Source organism: Xenopus laevis, chromosome 6S, assembly GCF_017654675.1.
Source record: "Xenopus laevis strain J_2021 chromosome 6S, Xenopus_laevis_v10.1, whole genome shotgun sequence".
NCBI classification, from domain to species: Eukaryota; Metazoa; Chordata; class Amphibia; order Anura; family Pipidae; genus Xenopus; species Xenopus laevis.
The window spans coordinates 82,677,668-82,702,260 of NC_054382.1; the positions used below are offsets into that span (position 1 = coordinate 82,677,668).

Here is a 24,593-nt window from a genome sequence, read left to right on the forward strand (position 1 = left end):
GTTAAATAAGGGAAACTTATAATCAGGGGATGTAAAACTGAGGTTTCACTGTAAATGATAACAACCCTTATGCTGTTATTATTACTCTCCACGGGAGCAAGTCATATGACAGCCTGAAGAAGGAACAATTCTGTGACTACCTCCATATGCCAAGTGCCCCATATTTTGCTGACTGTTTAAGGGAAAATAAACAGTTGATTCACATTCATATACTTTGCATCTTGACTTTTATGTTAACATATTTTTTATATAAAAATATAAATGATCCATACACAAAGAAATTAACGAAATGGTTAAAAGATTGTTTTTTATCCCACTTGGTCTCCAGCACATTGTTTTCTGACCCTCAAATAATACAAATATTGAATAGGCTTTCTAATATTGTGTGTGTGTGTGGAAACACAGAATGCCAGCTCTGTCTTTCCATACATATAACATGTAATGCTCCCATTAGCACTACCTAGTTGAAAACAGTTTCTAAAACATGATCTCAGTGCCTAGCATATAGCCTGAGGTATCTATTTATTTTCCTAATATAGCAAAATATCTCTAGAAACTGCACCAAAGAGACAAGCATCTAGGTTGACGCTCAAATAGATGTAAAAAATGTAATTCACATCCAACTTTATCAATCACCACTATATCTCACACTGCATCTTGGGTGCCAATTGAAAATAGGATCTGTTTCCCTGAAGAAAAAGCTTATTGCTTTTCTATCTTTAAGTATTTTTTTTTTAATTTTGGTTTTAGATTGGTATTGTACTGCCATCTTCAGGCTGACTGGGATATAACCAGATTGTTCCAAGAATTCATACTAATAAGGTACTGAAATATGAACAATTTAACTATATCGATCAAACAGCATGAATGTAATGAATACAGAATTCTGGATGTGGCAGAATCCTAAATCTTTTGGCAGGAGTAATGTTAGTAAAAAGTTTTATTATATACAGTTCCGACCCAAAAATTTAAATCGTATTTGATTCGTACAAATCAAGTTGGAATGTCAGGAAGGCTATTAGCATCAGCAAATGGCTTAATGGACATCTGCCATTGACTTGACATGAACTCAGCAGGTTTTTGGTGGCAAAGTTTGAGAATTAGGACTGTTTCCATGGTTGAAGTGTGATAAATCTCACATTCAAATTTACATTCGAATAGGGGGATTACAATTTGAATGTGTGAATTTTGACACCAAAAACAATTCGAAAATTCGCATTCAAATTTACTAATCGATCCTTAATAAATGTGACCCTTAGTGTGCATGTGCAGTAGAGTGAAAAGTCAAACTTTTAAAAAAAAGCTGGCTTTTTCACTCTACTGTGAATTCACTGGTCCAGAATGAAGAAGCAGAAGAAGGTGATCGCTCTGTGGTGCTCATACAAAAGTTTTAACTTTCATTCTCCTTTAAGCATGGTCTCAATATTCAGCAAACCTAAGCATATTCAGTATGTATTGTGTTCCACTGAAAATAACAGCAGACAGCTTTTTGAAAAGCAATTCATTTGCAAAACTAAGGGAAAAATGTAACAAAAGTTTACAGCAGGTTCAGCAGCCCATAACAACCGATCAGATGTTTGCATTAAAAATAGCGAGTAAATGCTATCAATCTGTTTGATGCTATTGGTTTCTAGAACTAGCATAAACATTTTTACATTTTTACAACATACCCAGTTGTACAGATTCCGACTTATCAGCATCTGCTAGGAGTTAACATTCAGCTCACTGCAATAGCAGGTAACTTATCTGAGCTGTTAATTGCTTGTTTAATTAAGGCTATGCTTCATAAAAACACAGATTAATTGTAATAACATATGCAGACTTTATTGACACGTTTAATTAAAAGCTTTCAAAGAGGGCACAGTTGTCAATGTCAGTATAATAAGAAAACCAATTGGCCAGTAACATTGCAAGAGTAATTAGAAGTCACGTTATAAATAGCAATTACTGAATTTGCACACTAATTTATTATAGCAATTTTCCAAATGATCACAAGGAGGTATACACAAGTGCAATTCTCTTAAGGTGGCCATACAATATGATGGGGCCCCTTAGGCTGAACAGACTTATACCTTATAAGTGCCCATACCCATTATGGCCACCATTCTATTGTTGCACTCTGAACTACAGGAAGTGAAGCTGCCCTTCCTCTTTAACTCCTCATCTGGCAATGACTGGCAGATTTGGTTGATATAGGCAGATTATTTTTTCCAACATCTGATCAAATAAGCGAATGATATCCCAAGATTGTCTCCCAATCATACATGTATGGTCCATGGTTGTGGATCTTTAACTGCCAGGTAGAAAAGGTTAGGTGTTGTAATTTTAGTTGACAGCAATCTAGACCCATCAAGTCTTGTTTACATTTATAGAACCAATATAAAAACGCTATAAGCCCTGGGAAAGCTAACTACTAAGTGACTGTAGGAATTTAGTAGAAAACATGCCTGACCCATCTGTACAATTTAAACTCCTTCTGTGCCAAGTGAAACAGATGTTATTGGGTGTAGGCCTTATCTTTGCAATTGCTGCTCTTTCAAGACACAAAATTTATAAAATTCTTAATCCACAAACATAGCTTTTATAGGCACTCTTATAGTTTGATAAGTTATATGAGGTAGGAGCCATTCACACACCAAATCAGTCATTCTGTGTTCTGTGAAAAGCAGTTTATATGTTTTGTTGGAATTTTTAACTTAAAAGTAACTTTTTTGGCATCCCATAATACTATTATAGACCAGAATAAGCAAAGGCTGGTTTACTGCACTTAAATATGGCTTGATTTTTCAGTAATAGTGATGAGCGAATCTGTCCTGCTTCGCAGAAACTCAATGGTCCTTGCTACATGTGACACATTTTACACGCGCAGCAATTTTTCTCTCTCCAAATGTGCTAAAAGTCAATGGGCGTTTTTTTCTTATGGCAACTTTTTTGTCCTAATGCATTAAAGTCAATGGGCTTTTTTTCTTATGCAACTTTTTTTGTCCTAATGCATTTTTTCTTATGGGTGTTTTCCCCCGCCAAGTTTGCGCGAAGAAATTTGGGATTTTGCCGCAAATCCATGGCTGCCGAATAAATTCGCTCCTCACTTTTCAGTAATCAACCAAACAAGCAGCGGTTGCATCCTCAGTGCTATTAAACTAAACTCTGTTCAACTCATTTATACAGATACCCTAGCAAGCAATGGTTACCATGTACAGCCCAAAGATGGGTAGAGGGAGCAGGTTACGGCACAGCCCCGGACCATAGGAAAACTACCTCCCTCTCTTTTTTAAAAAGACAAAAGGAAACAATCCGTTGAAGTGGTCAATGAAAAGGTTTAGTCCTCCTTTAAAAATAAGCCATGGATAGTATGCATACTAAGCACATTTTTTGTTATAAACAAGAGACGTGCCTCCCATTCAGGGAGTTAGTATTACATGTTTGAAGTCATTGCATTTTCTCTGTGAAATGTAATAAGTGACATCCAGAAATTACAATGAAATAGTAAAGAAGACAGTATATATCAAGTATAGGTAATTCACAGTAAAATAGCCCGGCAAGATAAAATATACTGAAAATAAAGTGGAAATGTTATTACTAAAAAAATTGCATTGGATTTATAAGGTGTCTAGAGGGACAGCTGAGAAGGGACAAACTCAATTTCTAGCAATCCAAGAGCCCAGCTCTATAACGTAAGTGTATCAAGTAATCTTGTTTTCCCCTTGTGGCCTGCACAAAATACTTTCCTCTTTATCTTTCATCGTGCCTGAATGCCTACATTGTTTTACATATGATCCATGCAATCCTGAGGCTACCTTGCCTGAATTGTTTTCCATATGCTCCATGCAATCCTGAAGCTACTTTGATCCTGTTAATGTGAACAAATGGAAAGTAACGTTGAAACAGTGGCTCTACATGTTTAGAGCCACATTGTTGCAACAGTCAAGAAACAGGAGTAATGCTCATTGGCTAATATGCTTATATTTTAAATCTAGCTAAACATCTGTAATGCAAAGATTCCTACAATGTCTTTTCAAAATGTATTTAATAGCTGAGGGAAGACTTTTCAGAATTAGAACAGGTATGGGATCTATTATCCGGAAACCTGTTATCCAGAAAGCTCCAAATTACAGAAACGCCATCTTCCATAAACTCAATTTTATCCAAATTCTAAAAAAGGATTACCTTTTTCTCTTTAATAATAAAACAGTACCTTGCATTTTGTTATAAATACTAAACTTGAAATTCTCATTTTCCTTCCCACATAAGCCTCTATTTAGCTATTCCTGTTTCCCACTGGAGCAAGTGCCAGTAGATAGTGTCAGTTAAGCAAATATGTATGTTATAAGTGAAAAAAATATATCATTTTATTCAGTGTTACTGAAAGTTTTTGGGGGGGGGGGGAAATATATATATAATATATATATATATATATAATATATATATATATATATATTATATATATATTTTATATATATATATATTATATATATATATATATATATATATATATATATATATATATATATATATATATATATATATATATATATATATATATATATATATATATATATATATATATATATATATATATATAAAAATATATAAGCTGTTGCCTGGGTATAAGCAAGAAAGCAGGTAGCAAAGGTGTTTGACATTCAGGTCATGCGTGTAAGAAAAAAACAAATGTACATTATTTTATTTATAAATACTTAACTACCCATAGTTGTGTGTCATGGGGACTAGAGGAATTGAAGAACACAGATTCTGTCTAAAATATAAAATGTACCATTTGATTTAGAGGTATGGGACCCATTATCTGGAAACCCGTTATCTAGAAAGCTCCGAATTACAGCAATGCTTTCTCTCATAGACTCCAAATAATCCAAATTTTTAAAAATTATTTTCTTTTTATCTGTAAAAATAAAACAGCACCTTGTACTTGCCCCAAACTAATATATAATTAATTCTTTTTGGAAGAAAACCCAGTCTATTGGGTTTATTTAATATTGTAAAGATCCCTTTAAGCACATACGTTTTTGTTTTTTCCAGTGCCTCCTTTTTGGAGCAGCATTCAACCACTGCACCTTAGTTTGTTATTAGGAATGCACATTTATATAATATATACAGGGATGGATAAATGCTCAGGCTCTCCTTGGCTACAGCCTAGGGACCCAGTGTGATCAGGGGCCCACCTAGCTTTTCCAATTATTATTTCTATTTTTCTTTTAATACTTATTATTATTTGCACTTCTTGGGCCAGTCAGGCGCACCTGCTAGGAAAAGAAGGCAGACAAGGTGCAAATGTGTGTTCCTGGATGCGTGCAGCTACAGTGATGTCATAGGCAAATGTAGAGATCAGCATGCATTCAGACCCATTACTAGGCTAGAAGGGGGGCCTGTGGATGTAGCCTAAGGGCCTCAAATCTTGTTAATCTGCCACTGAATAAAATATATACAGTATATATATATATATATATATATATATATATATATATATATATAATATATATATATATATATATATATATATATATATATAATATATATATATCATAGATGTCTATGATTAAGGATTGTATCCGAAACGCGTAGGGCCGTTTGATCCCTGCATGTGCTTGCAATAAAGACTTTTTTTCCCTCTTCAAGTGGAGTGCCGTCCATTCCTTTGGCAGAGTGTATATATATATATATATATATATATATATATATATATATATATATATATATATATATATATATATATATATATATATATATATATATATATAGAAAGGTGGGTACAGGCTGCACACCTTAAAGTACACAAAACGACCTGGGTGCTCTGGTTAGATAATAGATAAGAACTGCATGTGGTACCGGCACTCACAGGATTTACATGAAAAATCAAACGTTTTATATAGTGAAATAAAAGAATGAGGTTTATTGAATCCGATGTTTCAGTTCCTCACAGGAACCTTTTCTCAAGGTTTCTAAGCTTTATGATGCCATGTTGTATCTAAACAACATGTAAGCTACACAAAGTATTAGGGTAGACCAATTTGTGAGGTTGTAGTACCAGCCAGCCTCAGATTAGCCGTCATATACAATGCAGGGCTATCCTATCAGTATTCAGGTGTTAAAGGAAAACTATACCCCCAAACAATGTGGTCTCTATTAAAAGATACTGAGTAAAACAGCTCATGTGTAAAACCCTGCTTCATGTAAATGAACCATTATCATAATAATATACTTTTTTAGTAGTATGTGCCATTGGGTAATCATAAATAGAAAATTGCCATTTTAAGAAATAAGGGCCGCCCCCTGAGATCGTTAGATTCACTGTGCACACATACAAACCACATGTTAGGTCACATGAGCCAATTAACAGACAGAGTTCTGCCTTTTGCTTCCTCACTTCTTCCTGTTACAGTTAGTGTTGTAGTATTTCTGGTCAGGTGATCTCTGAGGCAGCACAGATACAGTCACGAAATGGTGGTTCAAGGCAAGAGATGTAAAAGGGCAATATTTATGTAAATATATATTCCAGTTTGGTAATATTCTTTAATATGTCATTCAATTTGATATAAACTATCTGTTGCTTAAGTATTCATTTTTGGGGTATAGTTTTCCTTTAATCACATAAGGAAGATCTTATTCAAATCTCACAAAATTATGATTATTATAATAATTATAACACCTTCAAAGACATGGAAATTGATTGTCAGGGCAAGTCTGATTTGGACCTACAGTATATTCAACCTAACACTACCCCATCAAATTCTTTTTCCAGTATGATATTCCCCGTTTTGTCCAAAAAACAAGGGTATCAACTTTCAAGCCTTTAAGTTAGTTGTAAACCAGGTATATCCTTCCCGGGAGTATTTATACATACAGAGAACAGCCCATTTTTCTGCCACTGCATGTATAGGTGAGATTTGTCTCTAAACACTCAAGTAAGCTTTGACCGTAATCTTTGAATTTTACACTTACCATTCACAGGGAAGATAATATGAGAATTTGTGTGTTCATTGTTTTGCTTCACTCTGGCATTGTTCAGTATTTGGGGTTCTGTATGTTTTCTTCCTTTAGGCTTTGGTGGCTGTGGAGATATCATGTTATCTACAGTATCACTGGAACCTCCTGTTGATTTAATCTGCCGCTGTTAAAAAATCCAGAGAATTATCATGGAGTCATTTGACTGCATTTTTCTTAAGACATTTAAAGAAACAAATAACATTCTCATATACAAGTCCTAGTACAAGCCTTATTGCTTTAAAGGAATTCTGTCATGATTTTTATGATGTAATTTTTATTTCTAAATTACACTGTTTACACTGCAAATAATTCACTCTAAAATATAAAATTTCATTCCTGAACCAGCAAGTGTATTTTTTTTTTAGTTGTAGTATTGGTGTGTAGGCAGTAATTTCAGGTCATTTTGCCTGGACATGTGCTTTCAGAAAGAGCCAGCACTTTTGGATGGAACTGCTTTCTGGCAGGCTGTTGTTTCTCCTACTCAATGTAACTGAATGTGTCACAGTGGGACCTGGATTTTACTATTGAGTGCTGTTCTTAGGCTGTGGGCACACATGAGAATTTACCGATCATTTTTGGCAGGTCTGCGCCACCTTGCTGACCGCCGCAAATACGCTAGAGATACTGTGCCATTGCCTAAGCTTAAACCAATAGCGTAGATACACGGCTATCAGCTTTTTTTAAAAACCATGATGCATGTGTGCCCATAGTCTTGGATCTACCAGGCAGCTGTTATCTTGTGTTAGTGAGCTGCTATTTGCTTACCTTCCCATTGTTCTGTTTTTAGGCTGCTGGAGGGAGGGGGTTGATATCACTCCAACTTGCAGTACAGCAGTAAAGAGTGACTAAAGTTTATCAGAGCACAAGTCACATGACTGACAATATGTCTAGTCCCATGTCAGATTTCAAAATTAAATATTAAAAAATCTGTTTGCTTTTTGAGAAACTGATTTCAGTGCAGAATTCTGCTGGAGCAGCACTATTAACTGATGCGTTTTGAAAAAACATTTTTCCCATGACAGTATCCCTTTAAAGGGCTTAGGTTGTCCTCTGTAGCTGCTGCAGTCTAATTTTGTAGCTTGATTAAAATGCACAATGCCATTTTAATAGGTTACAAAACACTAATATACTGAGTAAATTTTATAAACACTATGTTACAGTTTCAACCCTCTGCACAAATCCATAAAGCATATACGAAATTTCCACTTACTTATAGACACTACTTTTAAGCCATTAAATGACTTTAGATGGATGCAACATTTAACAATGAAACAATGTGATGAAAAAATGTCTCTGTATTATGTATGTGTTTACACATTTTAAGCGTTCTGAAGCAGCTTGATTCCCAGTGCAAAACCTGTGCTCTAAAGGGATTTGTTTTATTTGGAGCCTATGGGACAGTTCTTGTAACGTTTCTATGTGTTTCCCTGGCAGCAGAGCAGGCCACATACCTTGCATCACATTGCTTGACTACAGCAACCTGTCTAATTATCCCCCATTATATGCTGGATAAAGTCCCCAGGCTACTGCAGTTCCTCTAGTAACAGCATAAATAAATACATTCCAGAAGATTATTAAAGTTCAAAAGCCTCGTCAAGCCTTAATATCTTACAATGGATATTATATGCTATTATGACTGTCAATTTACTTCTCAGAATGTGTATTTATTTCACTAAATTGCTATAATGCAATATATACTATAGTAGCATAGGAACTGATTTATGAATGCTATATACCTTATACAGAAACCCATTATCCAGAAAGCTCAGAATTATGGGACGGCCATCTCCCACAGACTCCATTTTAATTTTTTTTTTTAATGATTTCCATTTTCTCTGTAATTCTGAAACAGTATTTGCTCATGATGGTAACTAAGCTGCATGGATTCATAGCAGTCAAATGAAAACAATCCTATTTGGGTTTATTTAATGTATAAAATATTTGCAGCAGACAAGGCATGTTTATCCAAACTATGTAAACGATCCCATAAACAGAAAGGGTAAGGCCACACGAGGAGATTCGGGGAGATTTTGTCGCCTGGCAGTTCGGGAAGTTAGTCTCTCAAAAGACGAGGCGATTAGTCGCCAGGCGACAAAATCTCCCCGAATCTCCTCAAGTGGACTAGCCCAAAGCCCCAGTTTCTAAGCATTTCAGATAACAAATTCTATGAATGACATTGCTCATTTTGTATACTGAGAGAGTCTTATTCCTGACAAAAATATATATTTTGAGTCCTCAGTGTGTCTATGAACCATACAATCTCAATACATCCACAAATCAACTCTTTTGCGCTAAAAATTTACAAATTTAAATTATAACTTCAAATCAAGCATTTATTAAGCTACAAAATCTCAAGAAACTCACATTTGTTATTAAAGGGATCCTGTCATCGGAAAACATCAGTTAATAGTGCTACTCCAGCAGAATTCTGCACTGAAATACATTTCTCAAAAGAGCAAACAGATTTTTTTATATTCAATTTTGAAATCTGACATGGGGCTAAACATTTTGTCAATTTCCCAGCTTCCCCTGGTCACTGAATGGATTTCACTGCAGAATTCTGCTGGAGCAGCACTATTAACTGATTCATTTTGAAAAAAAACAAATTTTCCCAGGACAGTATCCCTTTAATAATGTTGTTTTTAATAAAACAACATTTGAGTTTTTTTTAAATTGTGAGTTTATTTGAAGTATAAAAAAACCTCTAAAATTACACAAATCCAAATTTTGATAAACAAGACCCTAAGTACCAACCATTGAGTTTTTTTCATTTCATGAGTCATTTGGGGGAATTGCACTTGACACAATGGAAGAAAATTAATCAAAATATCCAGTGTGAGAGTGATATGTGTACTTGATTTTTCAGACACAAATGTGCTGAAGTTATTGATGCAGGGAACTGAGGGAACCATGGAGTTAAAGCCTGGCCTAGAGGTTGTAGCTCCAGGGTTTCCTTAGGTCCTTTGATGCAGTGCTTGATTCAGAACAGAAAGGCAGCAGATGTGAGCGCAGCTATTGCGAAGTGCAAGGAAAGCATTTTGACAAAAGTACCTTTAATTAATGAAAGGTATTTTACATGCAAGTGACTGCAGGAAGATTTGCATAAACACAACTGAATTGTATCTGTGTTTATTGTGATTACCTAATACTTGGGGGCAGATTGAAAATACTTTGAAATTCGACCATCAAATGTAAATACTTCGAATTCAAATATCGAATTCGAAGTTTTTTCATCAAATTTGGCACTCGTTCGATTGAATTAAAATCACTCGATTGAAGGATTTCTGCGATCGATTGAAGGATTTTAATTTGATGTGTAAAGACTTGGAAAAAGTTTGTAGAAGGTCCCCATAGGCTAACATAGCAATTCCGCAGGTTTCATTTGGGGAAGTATTGAAGTCAAAGTTTTTTTAAAGATACAGTACTTCAATTATCGAATGGTCGAATATTTGAACTATTTTTACTTTGAATCGAATTTGAAGTAAATTCGGAGTCGTAGTATCCTATTCGATGGTCGAAGTATCCAAAAAATTACTTTGAAATTTTTTAACTTCGAAAATTCCCTCGAATTCACTTCGACCTTTCATAAATCTGCCCCTTGGTCTGCAAAAATAATAGGACCACTGAAACTTTTCCTGGAACATTATTTTGATTCATGTTTTATTTATTAGGTATATTTTTAATGCCCTTAGGGTATGGTGATCCAAAATATGTCCCAAGCATGTTAATAATCAATTTCATGCGTTAGTAACTAACTATACAGGTATAGACTGTACGGGAGATGTCTTTCCTATTATTCACAGCTTTCTGTATATCATGTTCTGGATCCCAAAACTATTACATACTGTGCAGACAATAACTACAAAATAGTAACAGACTCTAAGAAATATTTAGTAATACAAGCAATACACACAGTACATGGAATTCAGAATGAATTATAATTACACATAAAATTGCTTTACTTACATTCTCTTTTGACTTCCCGAATCCATTATTGGGTGGCAACGAAGAAGCTTTGGATCTATAAAATTTGAATAAATGGATTCAATAAAGAGCCGTTAAGGTACCTACAATCCAATGTACTGCTTAAAAATGCCATGTTTACATTTGAAAGGATAATATAATAACACGGGGCTCATAACTAATTGTTTAATTTTTCGGAACGGAATCTGAAGGCAAAAATAGCTGGCACATTTTGAGAAAAAAGCCCCAGAGGTTTTAGAAAACAACTCACTAGATGTCAATACTTTGGTTCTCAATAAAAATATTACAATAAACAAGGTGTATCTATACCCATAACGTATGATTGTAAACTGCAACTAGCTCCACCTTACAAGAAGTCTTTTTCTTAATGGACTGATAACATGCAATACTGCAGCATTTATTAAGGGTACGTCCACACTGGTGATGCAAGTGCACTTACAACTGCTGGACAGCATTTGTTTATTCAGCGGTGTGAAAGTGATATATGGCAGCATTTCTGTACAATGTGTCCCCCTTACCAAGCATGAAGAATATTTCCTCTGTCATCCAAAATAGCTAACAGAGTTCCTTTTTAAATGCTGCACATAGGGTATTCTATAGTGTAATTGTATTTGTGGTTCGTTGGAAATGCTTTCTTACAGATGGCCAATCTACCTTACTTCCATATATTATTTTTCTGCCTATATTATTGGTTATAGGGGTTAACAAAGACCTGATAATTACATTTCCACTACTCTGCAAGTAAGCCAACAATTGTTTTGCTGCAAAAACAGGCCTGTGGTTTGTCACCTTATGATGGTTGCATCATACACAGGCTTATATTGGCTAGAAATGTTAGAATGATGTGTGCGCGCATTTGTTTCCTTACCCGTGTGCACGTCTCAATGATGCCTTTGAAAAGATCAAATCACTGTACGGGAGCTTTTTGAACTTCTCTCTGCCAACTGCTACATAAAATTGTCCATTTTCCAGTTCTGACCCATTCTGTACAGGTGTCCCTTCTAAAGTATAAAGCCTATAAAATAACATAAAATTCAGCAAATAAACTGTCATTCATAATAATTCATGTAAAAGTCATTAATAAAACAAACAATCTTCTCTCTACAGTCCTCGTAATACAAAACTGACATTTAGCAAAAGCCATATTTATTAGAAACATATTAATTAGAACAGATTGTCCGGCCTATTTACTATTTCGCTCAAGGTTTTGGGCAAAAAGCACCAAATAAAAATTCTTATACAGATCCTACTCCTATCAGTATATTTTAGTTTTCCTTCATAATGATGAAAAGCAAGCCTTGCCCTGTTGTAAAATTAATTTACACTTTCATGTACAGGTATTGGACCTGTTATCCAGAATGCTCGGAACCTGAAAAAATATGGATTGTTTCATTAGAATGGAGTCTATGGGAGAAAGCCTTTCTGTAATTCGGCGCTTTCTGGATTTGGATTCAGGGTTTCCGGTTAACGGATCCCATACCTTATTTCTCATTAGATAGTAATGTGTATATTTGCAGAAGGCTTTGAGCACACAGCATTCATTTGTAAGGGGATACACAGAATAATTGGTGTGAATGTTACTGTTACTGTACTGAAATGTGTGAGAGTGGTGTGAAGTAAATTTGTTAATGTTATATATCTTTGGTTAGAACAAAAGTAATGGGAATAATTGTAATGTGTTAGAATGGCCACTAGGTGGCAATAGTGTTAAAGCAATACAAGTTTAGTTGTAGTTTACACCCCAGCCACTAGAGGGAGATAGAGTGCACAGGGAAGACACACCCAGGGCGTGGTTCTTTTTCTCCTGGACATCAGCTAGACAGGATCAGGTAGAGTGAGGGTCTCTAGTAAGAAGTACTAGGTACTTCAGCTAGATAGGGTGATGGCTAGCATGGGTAGCCCAGATCCCAATGAGGTAGTGGCCTAAGGGCCATGGCTAAGCCAAGATAAATTTACATAAATTTAACACGATGCATATAATTGTATGTCCCCATACAGTACAATTATTCCAAATTCACACAAACCTGAATCTCAGCCTGTCTTTACCAAGGCTAATATGCTTATGAACAATGTTGTATATTCTGTTCTCACCTATGCACAGCTCCGTTTCGGAGTTTCACTTTTTCAGTAACCAACGCTAGTACATGTTCCCACTGTTCCAGAGTTTTTCTTGGTATCAGCAGACGTACAAATGGATTCAGTGTTTCTCCATTAGCAACTAAACTGCACAAAAAACAATCACAGGATTCCTTTTAAATGTGCCTTAATATAAATTTATATTGTATAATTATTGTATGTATTTCATTCTACTTCAACATTAAACCTATAGGTGGTCTTTCTTAAATTAGGCTACTCTTTGTTCTTCTAATAAATAATATATTTTACACAGATTGCCAAAAGAAGAATTAAATAATAATCTACTTACAACACAGTACATGGCTCCTGAACATTTTTTCTAAATCTTGCAGAAACGTTGATTCTGCTATGGGATACAGGTTTTACCTGAAAAATATATTAATATTTGACAATATTTATTGATGATGGTTAATACAGGCATTGGTAAAAGAACAGAGATGTTGTGTATACACATCTTTGCCCACATTAGGTACCCTCCCACTGCAACTGGAACCACACCTTACAGTTTGCCATTCAGTCTTTTTGCACTTGCACTAGTTTTCATGAAATTGTAAATTTTTACACTACTAATATTTTAATTTAGGAACAGGCGCATCCCCTGATGCAGGAGATGTCTGGCATCCCAATAGACTGGTAATGGTAGAACACAGATGCATCAAGAGATCCTTCCTGCACTAGTAAATTCTTTTGATGTTCTTCTGTCTGGCTATCATGCAGAACACCAGGGGGAGCACCTGTAACACATTCATGATACTGGCAGTTTAAACATTTTTAATATCATGAAAAAATAGTAAATTGCAATAGAGTGCCCAGAAGATCACCATGTGCAATTTTACATTTCAGGTAGGTATATGTCCTTTTCGATAAAAGTGTTTTGCATATATTGCACCATTTACTAACAATTAGTTATTATCTTTATATCTCAGTAACTATAGTGCAATGCATTGACAGAAAGTAAAGCTGTTGAAAAGAACTCCGCAACCCAATTAATTCTCAGGGCAAATTCTGATGAAACTAACCACATTTTTAGATCATTCTGCAGTTTGTAAGCTAGCTATAGAATAGATGGCCTGGAATATGTAAAGACGTCTATGATATATGTGACCATATATTACTGAAAAGAGTGTAACACATAATCACCAGTTAGACATCTCAATAAACTTTCCCAACGGTGAGCTAACTGAATGAAGCAGAAACCATCCTTGTCTTGCATAAAACAGGAGCTAGTCTGTGCACCTGGCAGACCCCTTCACTGTACAACACTCATGGGCAGTCATTAAGTGCAGGTCCTGCTTGTGCTCTATCAGCAGCTGGCACTAGATGCAGCATTGTGTTTGTTTTATCTACTGTGTTAAACTATTTAATATTCAGTTTGGTACAGAGACAACAGATCGTGTTGATACAGCATTATCATATGGGTAAAATGAAAGGCCACTGCATGCCCTTCTTTAAAGGTAACAGTGTGGTAAAAATAGAGCTATACAGCATGCAATAGCAATAATATAGGCAGACAATGAATATATGAAAGTAAGGTAGTAAGCCATCTGTAAGAAAGTGTTTGAGCTATAGATTACCCAGCATTCAAACAGGAACTCTTAGTTACAGTAGGCGGCTTACCATTTTGCTATGTTCTGATGCGGCCAGTAAATAAAACTTGCATGGACTGAAAGAGAACATAAGGCCACTGCATGCCCTTCTTTAAATTGCATGATAGATACTTTAGCAATGTAAGTTCAAGCTGCAGTCCATTCTTGTGAGATGGTATGCACATTACTGACTTTAGAACAAGCTTGATCTTTATCAATCAGACAGACCCAGAAGTCCCACAGTAAAGACCCCCATACACAGGCCACGCGTGGGGCCATCCGCTGGGTGTCCCCGATTGATATCTAGCCAACTTTCTGATCGGGCAGGGTTAAAAAATCCCGCCCGCCTTATCGCCTCCATTCTGATCCAATCATTGGGCCCTAGGGCCCCGATCAGCCCGATATCACCCACCTCAATGTGGGCATATTGGGGAGAGGTTGCCAAACAAGCTGATCGCCCTGTATATTGCCACCTTAAAGGGGTGGTTCATCTTTAAACAACTAGTTGTTTTCAGATAGATCACCAGAAATAATGATTTTTCCTATGACTTTCTATTTTGTATGTGTGACCGTTTTTCTAATATTGAAGTGTCATTTATCACCTTCTGAAGCAGCTCTGGGAGGGAGGTCGCCGACCCTGTAATCTGTTTTAAATGGATACATTTAGTTGATACATTTCTTATCATTGTCCCTGCTGAGCGGAATCTCTGGGTTTCATTACAGGCAGCTGTTAGACTTGATACAATTGTTGCTAATACTCCAGAGATACTGCTGAGAAATGTATCAACTAAATGTTACTAAATTGTAACAGTTAAGAGTCTGCATCTGAATTACTGAGCTGCCAGACTGAAACACCAGAGACACAAACATTCAACTTTTGGAAAAACAGAACAAAATAAATAGTGGAAAGTAATTGAAAAAAGTCTTTATTTCTGGGGAAAAATCTAAAAACATCTGAATTTAAAAAAAGTGTTTGGAAGGTGAACAACCCCTTTAAGGGTTTTTGTCTTAAAAGGCTATTCTGTAGTAAACTATGCCATAAAATGTGCACTTACATTTTCTGTCCATATTGTCTATGCATTTTCAAAACCCACCAAAGTTGTGAATGAATCACTTCATCCCATTTTACTGTCTGTTTTCTATCAGATATATGTACTATAATGTTCATTGGTCTATCCAATACCATAAACTGACTTGATCTGGCCCAAATTAATCTAACGACTAACCCACCAGAATTTAGGGCTTTCCCATTGCTATGACCTGTCAGGCTGAGCCAATGTTAACAAAAATTGGCAAAAGCAAAGTGGAATAAATTCTTTGTACTTCTACAGTCTCCATGCTCAAGCCTTCATGAATGTGCTACTATAAGAGCACTCGTGGCCATTTTTTATAGTAAAGTATAGTAGGAACTGGTGCATACCATTACTAAATCAATTCACTAAAACTTTCCAAACTTTTTCTTAAGACAGCTCAAAGGGAAAGATAATCATATACAGAAGCATAAAGCCTTGCACATTTTAAATATGAAGCTGTAAATTATTAAGGGGCAGATTTATCAAGGGTCAAGTAGTCAATTCAAATTCCAATTTTTGAGTTTAAAAATTCACACATTCAAATTTTAATCCCCCTATTCGGATGTGAGATTTATCACAACTTGACCATGGAAACAGTCATAATTAGAATATTCGCCACCTCAAACCTGCCGAGTTCATGTACAAGTCAATGGCAGAGGTCTGCTGAGCCATTTGGAGATGTTAATAGCCTTCCTGAGAAAAATTTTATTCGTACAAATCAAATACAATTTAAATTTTCGATTGAATATTAGTCATTCGAATTTTTTCTTAACCGAATTGTAAGTATATTCGAATTTAAAAATATTCACACAAATTTGAAATTTGACCTTTGATAAATGGGCCTCCCCATGTTAATCCATATAAAAAAAAAACTGTTTAAGGGACCTTAAATATATTTCCCTTCAAACCCCTGGATTAGCAACTATTATAAGGTATATCAATTTAAATAGACTGAAATTCTAAACAAAATGGATACTCTACATGGAGAAAAAAACATAAAATAATCCACTTGCTACTACTATTCCCATTTTGGTCCATGCAGATCCTATGATTAGGGATTTAATGAATACATATCTATGAGTTCAATACACAGCTTTTGTTTCCTGTGAATGAATCTCATTAAGTAGGCATGTAGGTGGCTTACCATTTTGCTATGTTCTGACATGGCCAGTCATATCACCAGTAAATAAAACTTGCATGGACTGAATGAGAACATACCAAGTGGTCTAATTAACAAAAGACTGGCTGATATCTTTATAATACATGACAATTACGTGTATCCCCAATTATAGGAAATATCCATATTTTATTAGAATTTATGTGTATATTTATACTTACATCTTCTGTTGGAGACTATTGGCATGCAATAAATATAATAAAATGTTGGTTAGTAAAACAGTTTCTGAATGACCATGATAATAGAAACTAATGATAATGAAAAACATTCTATATGAAATAATGCAGGATACTGTGAATGAAAGAAATAAACCTATTGGCCCACAGCTTTTGAATTAAATAAAGCATTTGTACCTTCATGTACCAGCAAAATAAAGGCAGATACCATTATTGGTTTAAGCTAATAAGTTTCTCAAGCACCAGTGTAAGGCCATTTGCCTTAAGAAGGTCCATGCCTCACAATATAATCAATGCTAGTGCTTAATAGCAGTTCTCAGGTTTGGTCATGTAACTTTCACCGGACATAAAAATATAGCAGTATTTGACATTTAATGCTGCACAAACATAAACACATGCTGTACATTACAAAAAGAACTCATGGGGACTTCATTAGAAAAAAAATCCTGGAATGAAATAAAAGATGAACAGAAAAAGAAACTGAATTACAAAAACCTATACAAATCAGCTCATCAATTGCAATACAATTTATTTTGTTTTTCGGAAAATGAATGTGATGAAGAATATGTTACTGAATGAGAGAAATAAATCCCAGTGGCTATAGGGGCACAGTCACTTACAATTGCACAATTGCATTTTTTTCTAGGTCTAGGTCAGTTAAAGGACCGAGCCAAACAGCAGTTCGTTGGGGCTCATTTATAAACACTGGCACATTTACACATGGGTAGTAACCTATTAGCCAGCTGTAGGTTAAACAATGGAAGCATACATTTAATTGGTCACCATGTTTACTGCTCAGGTGCAAATTTGCCTATTATTTATAAATGAACCCCACTGAGTCAACAGGATGTAGATGATAAGCACGGGAAAGATGGAATCTTACCCTCCTGTAAAAAAAAGGAATAACATTTGCCCAAATGCACTAACCCTGAGCAATCAATGATTTCTACTTTTAAACATGTGACTATAGCTGCAACATGCTGATTGGTTGCTATAGGTGACTAGACCAGAAGTAAACTTTGTAACTTTAATTACATAAACCCCCCACATTATGTTCCACTTAACTGATCCATTTAATCAAACATTTAACCTTATTGCCAAAATTACGTCAAAAGAGATTTCATCAAAATCTTTCATCAAAAAAGATTAACTTTGGCTTTACTAAGACCTGAATCCTGTTACAATGGAAACTTTAATTGTGGTAAAACAACAATTAGGAATTGGCATGCACTACCTATAGGATACCATTGCTTGGCTCTACAATTTGTAAATCCAACTGTAACAGGTTGATGGGTCAGGGTCTTCCTAAACCTTCCCTTGGTTTATTATCCACTGGTTTTAGTACCCGGGCAAGGGGTCCAACTCCCAGCAACTCCCGATAGGGATAATATAAATAGACTCTTTATTCTCAGCTTATGGTATAGAGGAAGGGATTACCACTTGGTATAGGCACACACAGTATTCACTCTTGATCAAATAAACTTTGGGTGCCACTGTTTCTTTAAAACATCAGAACATTTATTGAACATTTATTGAGCTGCTCACTAACTTTCCTGAACTTATCTGTCACTCCTATAGTGACCTATAACAGTTTCTGACCTGACACTAAGGACTATAGCCGAAATACCTCTAGCACCACTTAAGTTATGAACTTTTACACTGGTTAAAGATTAACTCCTGATGGTGGTGCATGATTTTTTATTCACATGCGGTTATATTCTAACATAGCAAGTTCACTAAAAATATGTATTTATATGTAGCCTTTGACTTGCTCTAAGCAAATCTTTACAAAAGGTTTTCCAAAACAGTAATTGGATTGGCTTTAAAGATTTGAATATAATCAAACATAGGAGAATAGTAAAGCTCTATCCTACAGGTGTGGAACCTCACCCTTATACTACTGGATAACACTGCTACAGATGGACCAGTAGAACTAGGTATTTTTCCTACTGAGCTACAACACTGTTGGTTATTACATTACAAATAGTCAACATCTACCAGAGTGTGGTGTTTGTTTATAATCAACAATACATCCTATGAAAGTGTAGAGTGTCCCAGCTAGCAGAATCCTTCTATGAACTCTCCTGCTGAGCAGAGGCCTCATAATATTAACTCCTGGATCATATTCCTTCATTTACAGGGTAACTCTTGCCAACAATAGAAGGTCATATATCAACTGAAGATTTATAAATCATAGGATAAAAAGGTTACCCAAACATCACATTATACTTGCATAACCCTTGACCTCTGTAATATAGACTAAAGCTAATTGTTCTAGCATTCCTAAAGCCTCAGATGGAGAACAAATAGAGTAGCACTTAGTAAGCCAAGTTTGCATTCATTATTTATATTACTATTATTTATTTATTACGTGTTTTCGCATTTAGAGATGCATTTAACATTAAGATACCAAAAAAACAATGTGCAATTACCATTTGGGCTTTTATTAATGGACTATAAACAAATTATCCAATAACATTTAGGGACACAGTCAATAAAACAGAATCAATAAAACCCATGCCTGGGCATGTACATAGTCCTTTCTCAACTCTGTTTAGGAATCCATTCACCCATGGACACTTTCACTATGGGAGCAAACTGGTATTTGATTGATTCATTTGCAGTAAAGGTATCAAAGGGTTCATATTAGGAAAGGCAATATTCTATGAAACACCTCTATGGGCTAACTAATATAATTTAGCTGTACACTTACTTTGTAAAGCATTAATAAAGTGCTAAATATCCTGTCACTGTTTTTAATAAAAAAAAATAATGCACCAATAATCAAGTAAAAGGTGTCAAGGTTATGATTATAGTTCATAATTTTCAAATGAAACAAAGGGGGAAGGGCCAAACAAATTACCAAAAATCTTGGCAAACCACGCCTGTTTTGGGAGTCCACACCCACTTTAATGCCATTAAGTTCAAAATAAAAGGAGTTAATATTTTTAGATAAACATTTTTCAAAATAAGTAAGGAAAATAGATAACCACTGAGGGTGGGATGGTGTTAAAATGTTAGGCACATGTCAATGCTCCTCTTCACTGAAAAGTACACAACCCCAATGTACTACTTCTTCTGGATCTTCTTCTAGGTTCTGGTCTGGGTCAGAGTAGAAAACCGGAACTTAGAAGCAAACAGCTACTTTTTCACCCCACTGCACATTTACACTGGCCCTGGGCCAAAGAAAAGATCTGAGAAGCCACAGATCATCCTACAGAAGTACCCCGGTTTGGTGCAGTTTTCAGCTAACAGTAGCACCAGCCAAGGGTATCAGGTATAAATGATTATAATCACAAAAGGGTTCCTAACCTTTGTCACCCCTAGTCAATATAACACTCCTGCTCCTTTAAACTAAAAAACTGTGGTGCAATGGTTAAAGTAACAGCTTTTGCAGAGAGTTTGCGTTGATCTTGCTTGTCCTTTCAGTGGCTGTCCAAATAGACACATTGCACATTCTGTTGCAACAATCAGGAGGATAGTCTGAAGGCTGCTCATTTGCAAGGAGATCAGATCTAGTGTTTTCAGATATAATTTAGCTGAAAGAAAAATCTATAAAAAAAATTTGCATTTTTGACCTATATTAGCTCTCACAAAGAGCATGGCAAAGAAATTGCAACATCATGCACGCTCCCAGTTAACAGTCTAGGCTTTCATGTTGGTATTAGTTTCAAAGTTTGTGCTCGCTTGTTGATCCTAATTAGGTTACTTGGATACTGGTTGCCAAACATAATTTTTTAAGTGCTAATTTGATTGACACATACATACAGGCCCATGTAACATCATATTTACAATTTCTGTAACTTTAATTACTTATCTATGAAACTTATCTGTGAAACGAAATTGCTTCTCTGTTTATGTGCCAGGTCTAAATCACTTTGAAATAATAGGGCTCATTTACTTATAGCAGGTGTAAGCTTAAGGCATATTAATGAGGCAAATTGCACCTTGTTTGCACCTGTTCTTCCAGAAAGGAGCATTCTATGGGCAAATTCACTAACGGACGAATTTTCGCCAGCGACCAATTCGCCACACTCCGCACCACTTCGGCAGGCGCTAATTCACTATGCTAATTCACTAAAAAGCAAAGTTGTGTTTCAGCAGCAGAATGCTGGGGAATTTTTGCTAGCGTTACATTGGCTGGGCGAGCATTTTATAGCACATTTTCGCTGGTGTTCATTTCTGCCTAGCGAAAATTCACTTTGCTAATCTGGTTGACTACTTTGCTAATCTGGCTGACTACTGTTACTCTATATCTACAGGCAGCTGCCTTAGCCTGCATTCTCCAAACCCCAAAATTCCCTGAACCCAATGCATTGTGGGTTATGTAGTTCCTGCATGCTGTCTGTAAGCTGTGGAGAAGTTGTTACAATTTGTAACATCAGTGTTTGGTCCCTCCTTCCCTGCCAGGATTTCAAATGATGCAGAAAAAGAATAACTGTTAATCAGGTGGATTTCACCACAGAAAATGGCATTTATTCAAACTTTTTGAAGAAACTGATAACTGTGATGGGTATATTAGGGCTTTCTGTTTTATGTGGGCCTCTTTATCAAATTTTGGTTAGAAGCTGGAGTTCCCCTTTAATGTGTATATGGGTGCATCAAGCATAATTTGTGCCAAACACTATTCCAGTGTCCACTGACTGGGAGAAAGCTATTTTGTGAGTAGGTATCTTTGATCTGGGTCTGAAAATTGCATTGCAATTACATTGCATTGCATTGTTACGTGAGCCCTCACATGTTTGTACTGTACCTATTTGGTAAAACAAACTACTTATTAATTCCCGCTGGACCTATTTACACACAACAGCATAATTAAGAGGTTATACATTTGTGAATATAGCTAAATATTATGGTAATTGCTAATGTGCTTGTACTTCCATTTTGCATGGTATATGCTGTACAGTTGTTGGTTGGGTTATGTTTTTTTTTCGTTTTCCTCAATTAGATCAAGTGTTAAAGGTATAAATGCTACACAATCTTATGGTCACAATGCATCAACATACTTAAAATAACAAATGCTGTAACTATACACTGAAGACACAAATAAATGGGTATTGAATTATATGAGTGCAACAAGGTCAGTAATAGAAAAGTATTTTTGTTATTTCATGCAACTTTGCTAATTCACAAAGAGAAGGGAGAAAGTCTTAGCTGAAGCCAAATTGTTTGTTTTGGGGGCACATAAAGCAATGCACAGTGACATGTAAGGTACCAGTTACTGAATAGTTACTAAATGTATATGTTCAGTGGCTGGGCTGTCTGTCAACAAATGATTGTGTTTATGATGATACAGTCCTCACAAAATCCTTAATAATGTTGAATAGGGATGTAGCGAACGTCGGAAAAAAAGTTCGCGAACATATTCGCGAACTTGCGTCAAAAATGCGAACGGTTCGCGAACGTCGCGAACCCCATAGACTTCAATGGGAAGGCGAATTTTAAAAGCTAGAAAAGACATTTCTGGCCAGAAAAATGATTTTAAAGTTGTTTAAAGGGTGCAACGACCTGGACAGTGGCATGCCAGAGGGGGATCAAGGGCAAAAATGTATCTGAAAATCCATTGTTGACACAGCACTGCGTTTTGTGCTGTAAAGGGCAGAAATCACACTACATTTCTAAACTTGTGTAATAAACTGCTTTAAAACGTCTGGCGTCTACATGCCAATCAAGTCGTGTAAAGGTTACAGCCTGTTCACACGCAAAGACGAAACGCGGCGCTTACTGCAACGCAAAAAAACGCAAAGAGCTTTAATGAATGATACCGTCAAGTGAGCAAATAATAGTTGTTAATTACTAGTTGAGCTTGTCACCTCCAGGATGTTCGTCCTGTTGGTGGCAATATTTCTGTAGTGGTGTGTTTAGCAGTCACCGTGCTTGTGCGCACGTGCACGGTCAGGCAGAGGTAATTCAATGTACAGTGAAGCGAACCAAAAAACACAGATTCTGCAGTGTGGGCCCAGTTTTGGTCTACTTTATTGATCACCTGCGGTGACCATAAGAGATGCGATTTTGCCACTGTTGCAGAACCCTGAAAAATTAGGCATGTGTACTTTCCTGAAAAATTATGTTTTTTTTGTCACAGCCACTGAAGCACAGAGGCCAGAAACAATATGCCATATAAATGCTGAAAATATTAATTTTTTTTTGTCGCAGCCACTGCAGCACAGAGGCCAGAAAAAATATGCCATATAAATGCTGAAAATATTCCTTTTTTTGTCACAGCCACTGAAGCACAGAGGCCAGAAACAATATGCCATATAAATGCTGAAAATATTCCTTTTTTTTTTTGTCACAGCCACTGAAGCACAGAGGCCAGAAAAAATATGCCATATAAATGCTAACAATAGAAATTTTTTTTGTCGCAGCAACTGAAGCACAGAGGCCAGAAAAAATATGCCATATAAATGCAAACAATATAAAAATTTTTTGTCGCAGCCACTGAAGCACAGAGGCCAGAAAAAATATGCCATATAAATGCTAACAATAGAAATTTTTTTTTGTCGCAGCCACTGCAGCACAGAGGCCAGAAACAATATGCCATATAAATGCTGAAAATATTCATTTTTTTTTGTCACAGCCACTGCAGCACAGAGGCCAGAAAAAATATGCCATATAAATGCTGAAAATATTCATTTTTTTTTGTCGCAGCCACTGCAGCACAGAGGCCAGAAACAATATGCCATATAAATGCTGAAAATATTCATTTTTTTTTTTGTCACAGCCACTGAAGCACAGAGGCCAGAAAAACTCAGGATTTACCTGGATTCAAATTAAACCAGTAGGGTTTGCACCCTAGTTTGTAACGGTGGTGGAGGGAGGAGGACGCTAAAGGTCAGCTGTGTGTGGAGTCATGAGGCGTGCAGAGAAGGACAGCTGCATGGGGAGTCAGAATCAGAAACTCAGAACAAGTCTTCCGGCGTGCAGTGACATCACCCTTAAAAGCATTGTACAACATGTTTTGCAGGCTGGTTTGTAAATGCAGCATCCTTTCAGACTTGTGGTATGTTGGTAACATTTCTGCCACTTTATGCTTGTACCGAGGGTCTAGTAGAGTCGCGACCCAGTACAGGTCCTTCTCCTTAAGCCTCTTGATACGGGGGTCCTTCAACAGGCATGACAGCATGAAAGACCCCATTCCCACAAGGTTGGATGCAGAGGTATCCATCTCCGCTTCCTCGTTATCAAGGACTGCATCATCCACGATCTCCTCCCCCCAGCCACGTACAAGACCAGGGGTCCCCAAAAGATCACCACTAGCCCCCTGGGAAGCCTGCTCCTGTTGGTCCTCCTCCTCCACAAAGCCACCTTCCTCCTCTGACTCCACTTCTGACACCTCTCCCTGCGTTGCAGCAGGTGCCTGGGTTCGTTCTGGTGATTCCGACCAGAAATCGTGCGCTTCCTGCTCCTCGTCACGCTGGTCTAAAGCCTCATCTGTCACTCGTCGCACGGCACGCTC

General features: G+C 36.3%; 1 protein-coding gene across 3 annotated transcripts in view; it reads right to left on the bottom strand.

Annotated features, from left to right (window-relative positions):
• Positions 1-24,593, bottom strand: part of dcdc2.S (doublecortin domain containing 2 S homeolog) — an 84,768-nt gene that overhangs the window by 45,543 nt on the left and 14,632 nt on the right. For all 3 annotated transcript variants that reach the window (XM_018269521.2, XM_018269520.2, XM_041567761.1), the window contains exons 4-8: positions 13,412-13,488; positions 13,078-13,209; positions 11,855-12,001; positions 10,969-11,023; positions 6,958-7,126 (exon numbers count right to left, since the gene is read on the bottom strand). In XM_018269521.2, the coding sequence (XP_018125010.1) occupies positions 6,958-7,126; positions 10,969-11,023; positions 11,855-12,001; positions 13,078-13,209; positions 13,412-13,488 (580 nt within the window). The remainder of the gene's footprint in view (positions 1-6,957; positions 7,127-10,968; positions 11,024-11,854; positions 12,002-13,077; positions 13,210-13,411; positions 13,489-24,593) is intronic.